At 30.2% G+C, this 9123-nt stretch overlaps 1 protein-coding gene across 3 annotated transcripts in view; it reads left to right on the forward strand.

Moving 5' to 3' along the window:
* Positions 1–304: 304 nt before the first annotated feature.
* Positions 305–9123, forward strand: part of LOC108755995 (renin receptor) — an 11445-nt gene continuing 2626 nt past the window's right edge. The window contains exons 1-7 of one of the 3 annotated variants that reach the window (XM_018499519.1): positions 305–439; positions 720–853; positions 1238–1483; positions 1606–1914; positions 3188–3274; positions 7060–7257; positions 8814–8922. In XM_018499519.1, the coding sequence (XP_018355021.1) occupies positions 397–439; positions 720–853; positions 1238–1483; positions 1606–1914; positions 3188–3274; positions 7060–7257; positions 8814–8922 (1126 nt within the window). In that variant the 5' untranslated portion in view covers positions 305–396. Of the gene's footprint in view, positions 440–719; positions 854–1237; positions 1484–1605; positions 1915–3187; positions 3275–6395; positions 6477–7059; positions 7258–8813; positions 8923–9123 lie in introns of all 3 variants that reach the window. The other 2 variants (XM_018499528.1, XM_018499536.1) reach the window with 2 other exon arrangements.

The raw sequence follows: 9123 nt of genomic DNA on the forward strand, positions 1-9123 counted from the left end.
TTTATTTTCTGTTCTCTGTTCTCTGTTCCTTTTATTATGCGAAGCCCCTAAGAATCTGTGCTCCCCCGCTTTAAGGTAATATTTTATTTGTGTGTTTTTGTTGTACGACAAATTTTTCAAGTCTGTTGATTGATTATAAGATAGAGAGATCTGAGGATCTCTCTGTTCTGCACACATTTTTCGTACGAGATAAACGCACGAATGAAATAGTACCCTTAAGCTGTTAGGATTTTTGGGGGATTTGATAATTCGCTTTAGGGGACAACTTTCAAAATCATTTGGCAACACTGGTTTATATGTTACATATCTAACATCTGACATGATCACATGATCACGTCCGAAATTGATCGACATCAAGGGAGTATCTTTCGAATTTAATCGTTTTTGCATGTAATCATGCTTTCACAATTATCGATACTCTTCGCTGTCTTTGCTGCAGGTAATTTTCCATTCATTTATGAGAAGTCTTTTCCAGAATGAGTAGAATACATCAAATTTTTTGTAATCAAATTCCTGTGAAAGTCAATTTACTTTGCAAGATATTTTATCGAAAAATTTACGAAATTATGTTCGGAATGTTTAAACTTAACTGTATTTTAGAATGAAGATCTTTTCTTGAAATTTTAAATTTGCTGAGCCTGAGCGTTGCTTTATTGAAGGCAGACCTCTGTACTTGTATCATCCTTACAATTTAATTATCTTAGTGCTTGCTTTTCTAGTTTATGCCAATGGCGAATTCGTTGTTCTTCATTTACCAGACAGTATAGAATTCACTATAAATGAACGAGGACGTATTGAACAAAGTTACCTTAAGGAGATCTTGTCGGCTTGTCTTGGTTATACTGGAAAGCAGGTATATCATCTCTTGATAGAGTTGTTTAAATTTTTGGATATATGTATCAGAAAATTTTATCAATAAATGTATTTAAAATAAATGTATTTAAAATATTTAAATAGGAAATAAAATTTATTTCTCGAAATTTGCAATTTTAGGTACCTAGTGTACTTGAAATAATATATATATGTCTCTATATAATAATGTACATATGTCTCTTTTCTTGTATTGTAAAGCCTGTTATTTTTAGTTGAACTTCTTGTACAGTTTATCTTTTCTTCTTTTCTTTTTATGTTGGAAAAAAATGAGAGAAAAAAAACTGTGAGAAGTTTAGATAAAAAGAACAGATGTTATATTTGAAAAGTTATTTACTATAACAAAAATGTGTTTGTGACCTTACAGAAGGATTTAGAACATAGCATTGTCTGTAACATACGGAATCCGTTTTCAGTGCCCAAGGCATTGATTGCTATAGTGGTTGAAGGAACAGAACATTTACCTTCCTTAAAAGACAAAGCTAAAGTTACGTGTCCTCTGATTTATGATGAAGTAGAAGAATCCACTTGGCAAGCGATTAGAAGCAGAGTGGATGAGCGAAGCAACGATAACACATTGGTCAGGATTAACTTGAGTGATGGAGTTGATGCTGTAAGTATTAAATAGACATATTGATAGTTTTAATAGCATCACATAAAAACGAAACTTGTTTTAATAATTTAACTTTTTATTATTGAAGATCCTAGATATTAAATAAGACATTTCTAATATAGCTTGGCCAGTCAGCTCTCGGTGAGCTTAAGCCTCTTAAAATCGAGAAGTTAACAGCTCTGAATTCAGACATTGAGGAAGATCGTAAATTTGTTGAGGAGGTAGAGCTTCTTTATGCCATTGGTGACATTGCATCTTCTGCGAAAAAGCATGATTCTGATACAGATGTTTATTGGCTGGTCGTATCAACACTGAAACCATGCTTGGAAATGCATGGAAACAATTCTGCAGCTAAGAAAGAGGCACATCAGTTGTTAAGTGATGCAATAGAACATGTTTCCAAGGGCTTTTTAAACATTTATAACGGAAAGGTACATAAATTTATTCATTTTATCTGCAAATTTCATCTATGATTAAAAATTAATATTTTTTTAGCATATTTACATGCAGTTTGTACAAAACATGTACAAAAAATATAATTACATATTCAGAATGAAAATAATCTAAATATTCTTGACTCAAGAATTAAAAAAAAAAAGTAAAAATTACCAAAAAAGAAAGGCTATGAGTCAAAGATAGTTGTTAATTGCTAATAAATAATCTATCTTTAATATCCAATCGATATAAATATTTAATATATAGACGTTTTAACTTTCATCAAGTTATTTTCAGTATAAAACATAAAAATTAAATAATTGAAAATAAAAATAAAGATAAAAATAATAATAGGGTTGCAATATCGATTACATAATCATTAAATATTTAAAGCAAAGAATATATAATCAGTCTCAATGTTAAATAAATTTGAAATGATAAAAAAAAGTTACGAATATAACGGCATTTTTTACGCCCGCGTATATTAAAACTCAGTAAAAAATCGATTTAGGAAATAATACGAATACGAAAATGTTCTGTATCTCTAACTATAGATATTGTGTAATTTTCGATCACAATAGTTTTCAACATTTTTACAATATGTTGAAGACTGTCGTATTCAAAGATTAGACAATATCTAATCTTTGTAATAGAGATACAGCAGGACTATTCTGTAACTCTTAACGCAAATTTCATTATCGTTATAACGTTGTTGCATTTTTTTTACTATGATAAAAAAGCTGTGCAACGATGTTATAACGATAACGAAGCTTGGATTAAGAGTTGTATAATAGAGGCCTAGGACATCGTATTCGTATTATTCCTTGATTGGCTTTCCGACCTCTGTTGGAGGTCATAGAATGTTATATGTATCAAGCCTAGAGTCTCTTCAGGAAGCAAAGCTCGTTTGTTTTCACTTTTTCAATAATAGATTTATTCACTCTCAGAGTTAGTTAGGGGACCTACTTCAATGCCAAATCAGAACAGCGCTGATGACTTCTCTTAATCACCAGATAGAGCCATTTTCGGTTCCTGAAACGCAAAAAATCGCGTATATGGATATAGGTGAGATCGAACCCGAATACACAGATCGCGAGTCAACCGAGCGACAAGCCACTTGCCGTTCCCATATATAGCTATTAGCATATTAAATATTTATATCGATTGAAATATTAAAGATAGATTAATTATTAGCAATTAACAACTAGCTTTGACTCATACCCTTTCTTCTTTGGCAATATTCAGAATGCTTTTGAATATCTGTTACAGATTATCATTGCAATTTTCACGAACGATGGTTTGAAGGTGAGGAATGCACGATCAGTTCTTGAGAGAAAGCGCAGAGACGACCCTCCGGTAAGTTATTCAATAGTATCTTATGTAAATTTTGCAATTGAATGTGTTTTAAGCAGAATTATTTGACATTTTTTGAGAACATTGATCAAAGAAAGAAATATATATTTGAAAAAATATATATATGTATAATTAAAGAATATGATTAGAATATGATTAAAGAATTATATTGATCCAAACTCTGATGATAGTTGTACGATATAATATAATTAAACATTCCCATTTAAGACAAATTCGATTGTCTTAATCTTTATGAATATAGTTTTTTGAAAAAATCTTTGTTATATATATTTTGTTATTGAGATAATTACAGTATGTGTATTGTGTCAAATATAAAAACATGTGATTATTGAAATTCAATTTATTTATTTTTTATCAAATTATTTGCAAGAAAAATAATTCTGTATTATAAATGAAAAAAGAAAAAAGATTATAAGATTCCTGATATTAAAAATAAAATTTACAATAAAATCAGCAAAGTGAAAGTACTGCACGCAGTACTTTGCGCGTAAAGTTTCAATACATTTTATGATTGCAAGTAAAAAAAACAACAAATTTTTCAGCCATCTTCAACAAAACGAAAAAATACATACGAGAAATAAAATAAAATTTTATATTATTTATTTCTATCATTTTCCGACAATACATAATATATAGGATGTCTCAGACCTATCGCATCACTTGTTAAGCAAATTCCTGAAATCATTTTGAGACAAAAATGATACCAAAATGTTGAGGTTAGTTTAAAGGAGGAAGTATTTAAAGATAGAAGATTCAAATCAGTGCAATATACCAAGAGATGGACTTGATGATAAAGATAGAAGCAATTCGACTTGTATTAGGATGCGTTCTGAATTACACATGAAGTGGATGAGGTATCATTTAATTCTTCTTTATTCTTCAGCGAATAATAAAGACAAATGATGTATCATTGTTAAAGAAGATCGTAAAATGAAGTCCGAACTCTGAAATCGCTTTTACCGATAAAATGCGACACGCCGATATATCGTTGGTCGCGTTCAGCAGACTCAATCATGATGTAAGAATACAAGGTGTATCATTGCGCATAATGGCGATAGCAATACTGGAAACAATCAATCAAATTTTGACTTTAGTGCACTTTCCTGTGTATAATAGCGTTGGCATATTGAAATAGCCAATCAAATTTTGATCACAATTCACTCTCCTACTGCGCATCCTTGGAATGATATACCTTGTCTTCTTACATCATAGACTCAACTGTTGCGGAACGGATCTGTGAACTGCTATTGGATGATTTAAAAGAATACACCAATAGTAGCGAACGCGAAAATAACTCGTTATAATTATAAGTTACTTTTTTGATAAGTTTACTGGTAACTGCATTACTTGTTCTTGATAACTGTAACGATGACATAGTTACATTTTTTTTTATAACGAATTTTACAATTATTTTTATCGTTACTTTACACACGGTTCGATTGGACACAAGCCACTCATAGTGCTTGAGATTAGAAAGTTCCTAGGTATCCGTCGGCTGTGATTGGTGATCGTTGATTTAAAAAAAATAACGGAAAAATAACAAAAAGTTTACTTTCTCAAATAATGATAACTATAACGAAAAATCGGTAATTAGTAACAGTAACTTGTTACATTTCTACTCAGTAACAAGTAAGTGTAACTTGTTATTTTTAAAAAGTAATTTTCCATTCCCTAAATATTACCTAATCAGATGATAATGAAAATCTAAAATCTATAATGATTTTATTGCAAAAAATATAATTTTATTGCAAATAATATAATTTTATTGCAAATAATATTGCCTCAGCCAGGTACCATTTATTCTTATCGACCCAAATTTGTATCATATTGTTTATCATATGTTTCTTTAAAATATATTTGCTTACTAGTTCGCTTACTAGTTATTGGTTATTGCGACAAATATTGCCGAAGTCTGGTCGAATTGGTATGACGCTTGTCTCGGAAAGTTGTGAATTCCAATCCTGGCTGGGGTAATATTTTTCGCCACAAAATCATTCCACTTTGATTCTGTTCGCATTTCAGGACTGAAAAAGGTTTCAGCGTACAGTTTTGCAGAATGAGATATGTATATAAATTTATATAGAAATATTTAAGCACTAAGAATCGCTTTGACCAAATGTGATTCTCTTATCTAATTAAAATTATAATTCAAATTTTATTTTTAGATAATTTGTCAACACAGAAAAGTTTACTTTATGAATATATTTATAAGACAGATTTGCTAGTTTGATGCATAACATATTTTTAAATATTCCTTAAAATAATACTTGTGTCGCTTTTAGTATTATCATATACAGTACTTTTAGCATATACAGTAAATTCATTAAATAAGTAAGAACAGTTACGAAGAGATAAGAACAATAACAAATAAATAAGAGAATATTAAAAACGAACAAATATTAGGTATAATTATAACTAATAATTAATTACATTATTCGACAAAATTTGATCTTTTTTCCGGCGATCACGACCCGCATTTCTTAATAGATTCAAGGTCGCTAAATTTAAATCCGTCAGCGAAAGATGCCCGTCATGTCAGGTTTTTGAGATAAATCGAGTAATATGAGCCCAAAACAGCGTACCATTTTTTTTTTGACCAAACAAAATTTGAAGATATCTTAACTGATGCAACGAACAAGAAAGGGCAAATTTTGAACAACCCAATTGGCTATCTTTAAACACTTTATATTCGAAAACTATTACAACCTCAATATTACAACTGTTATACTTCAACATTTTGATATAAAAATTTTCATTTCAAAATGATTTGAAAAATCTGCCATTAATAGGTGGTACAATAGGTCTAGAACATTTGTATTTGATACAATATAATATATTTTAGTTATAAAGTATATTATATGTATATAATGTATAATATTATATGATATAACTAATTTTGCAACCGATTTACTAAGTAAGTATTCTATATCATGATTTTTATCTAAACGCTAATTAATCAAAATTTATTCTCTGTTCCGGAAGATAATAGAAAAGACAATAACTTTGCTCCAATTACTCAGAACTATTAATCGCCGTGTTAGTTCGCTTAAAATTATTTATTCTTCGTTTGTACTATTTTTAATTGTTACGGGATATTTTGTAGGCTCATAAGACTAAAAATGTTAAATCCACTGCCAAAGGAGCGCCAATTAATTCAGACATTAACGATAATTTTTTCATCAAGGTATCGTGTCGAATCGTATTGCATGGGCTATTATTTGATTGAGAGTGTTTTTTCCAAATTAGAGATAGCTTTTTGCATGGATATCGTGAACACGACGAATTACTCTTTAATTATTCTAATCAACAAACTTACAAACTTGTCTATCCAAATATCCATCGTCTTCTTTTTTTTATATTTTCTTCGAATAAACTTTAACAAATCGTCAAAACTTGGTATCGACAAATAAATACTACGACTAAATCTTTAACATTCTGATATCTTTGATAAAATTTGAAGCTCGATGAATTTTCACCAGTAAATTTCCATCGATGAATTTAGATAATCGCTGATATGATATATGATTTCTTTTAACATAATTGTTAGTATCTTTGAGCTTGATTAAATTCCAAAGTTCGGTATGAGCTGAATATTTACCACAGATCCTTGAAATGGTTCAAGATCCGTACAAATAAATAGAATTTGAAACTCAATCGATAAATCAATGTGGCAAACTTAAGTCCTTCAAGTTCTAGTATCTTTGAAGTTTTGAGGACTGGGCTTGCTTTAATCATTTTATTCAGATACTGAACAATACTGATTGTAGCGAGCCGGCGAGCAAGATGAGCAAAATAATAAAATGGACGAAGAGGAGTATAGAATGCGTAGTACTATCAAATCCAATACAGCACTTGACAGCACTACTGAACGTACGGGCGTTCAGGATAATAGCGGAACGTCGGAAAAGTCCGACGAAGTTAATACGGAGTATAAGATAAATACTAATACACAGACAATAGGACAGGTATCGCAAACATATTAACATGCATCGCAATCGATGGGTCTAGGGAAACACTAGATAAGTCCATTTTTTCTCAATTTTTGCGTTCTGAATGCCATGTGTATGATTACACAAGAAGTGAACAATATTTATTAATTTTTTAAGATCGGTAATATAATATTGTCAAAAGAAGAAGTAAATTTTATATGAAAAAATTGTATTAAAAAAAAGTAAAAAAAAAAGAAAACAAAATCAGAATAAAACTCAATGAATACGGTTTAAAACGCATCTTTCGATCAGATATGCTCAAATGCTTAAGTAAACTTATCATTTTAAGAAAGCTGTATTAAGTAATAAAATTTCAAAATTTAGGCACATAGAAAAATTCGACAAAATGTGACTTGTCAAGTCCTTTTCCTAGGTCCTTCAGTTATTTTCGTTCTGCCAGACTTTGCCAGAATATTAGCGCACCTGAGTTCTAAGGAGATGAATAATTAATTTAATGTTTATCAAGTACTCCAGTAGAGCTAAACAATATTAACAAGATATCTTCAACACTTATCTAATTCAATTTTAATCGCTAGTAAGATTATATAACATTGCTTTCTTTTGCATTGGATTGCTATAGATGTCAGTTAATGTGAATGATATTTAATCATAATAACATCGGAGAAGAAATCATAATCTTATACTCTAGGAATGGCAACGGTCGAATAAATGTAAATGGGCCTAAAGATAATCAAACAAGTTTTCAGAACTGCAGCACAGATTCTTTCAAGTATTCGTGCAGGAGAATCTGCGCTGCAATTCTGAGAATTTATATCCGTGGTTATTATCAGTATCGATAAGTTTTCTCTGATATGATCTTTAGGCCCATTCACATTTATTCAACTGTTGTCATTCCTAGCGACAGGATTATGATTTCCTGTTCGATTTGTTTTTAACTAAGCGGCAAATTTTACATAGCAAATTTTGTACTTGAGAAGTGAAAGGAATTAAGTCCAAGAAGTTACTTCTTCCGAATCAATTAATATAAATATAATAACATAAATACTGACAATTTCGGACTTGTTGTCTCGTGCTTCTCAAGTGCAGAATTATAATCTGCATGAAGGCTTATCATGTCCAATTGCATGCATATATTCTAATCATGATGAATTTACAAGTAATATGAATTTTTGATAGCAAATTTTTATTAGGGAAGATTTAACTAATCAATTATTTAGCAAGTATTGAAAGCAGCTCTTATTGATAAGTTACGAACTCTTAACTTATTTTCTATGTTAATTTTTGGTATTTTTTGTGCATTTCTAATACGCTGAATTTTTTAATCTTATTCGTAGATGTTAAGAAATGTAGAGTGCTATTAGTTTAAATTTAACAAGTATTACAAAAAGAGAGAGAAAGAAGAGTGTGCGTGCGTGCGTGCGTGCGAAGGGTGTGTGTGTGTGTGTGTGTGTGTGTGTGTGTGTGTGTGTGTGTGTGTGTGTGTGAGAGAGAGAGACACTCGTAAAATTGAGATTTCGTAGGTTTTCGAAAATTGTGTCTATCTCTCTGTTAGAACGATCTTTCTGTTTCAGCCTGAATTTTCTGGACGTGCGAAAACTTACACGGAAGACTATCCTGTCATATTCAACATAATGCTGTGGTTCGGCGTTGTTTTTGTCTTCTCACTCTTAGCCATTTGTAGTATGTATTTTCATAAATACAGGATTTATTTAGCTTGAAATTATTTTGAACGTGTGATAAAATTTTCAAAAGTATTCTGATGATTATTTAAAATCAGAAATTTTAAATTTCTTTGATTCGAGTGGCCTCTATTAATTTGGTTGATTTTATTTGGATATTAATTTGTATAATTTATATATATGTATATATATGTGTGTGTGT

Source organism: Trachymyrmex septentrionalis, unplaced genomic scaffold (genome assembly GCF_001594115.1).
Source record: "Trachymyrmex septentrionalis isolate Tsep2-gDNA-1 unplaced genomic scaffold, Tsep1.0 scaffold126, whole genome shotgun sequence".
Taxonomy (NCBI): domain Eukaryota; kingdom Metazoa; phylum Arthropoda; class Insecta; order Hymenoptera; family Formicidae; genus Trachymyrmex; species Trachymyrmex septentrionalis.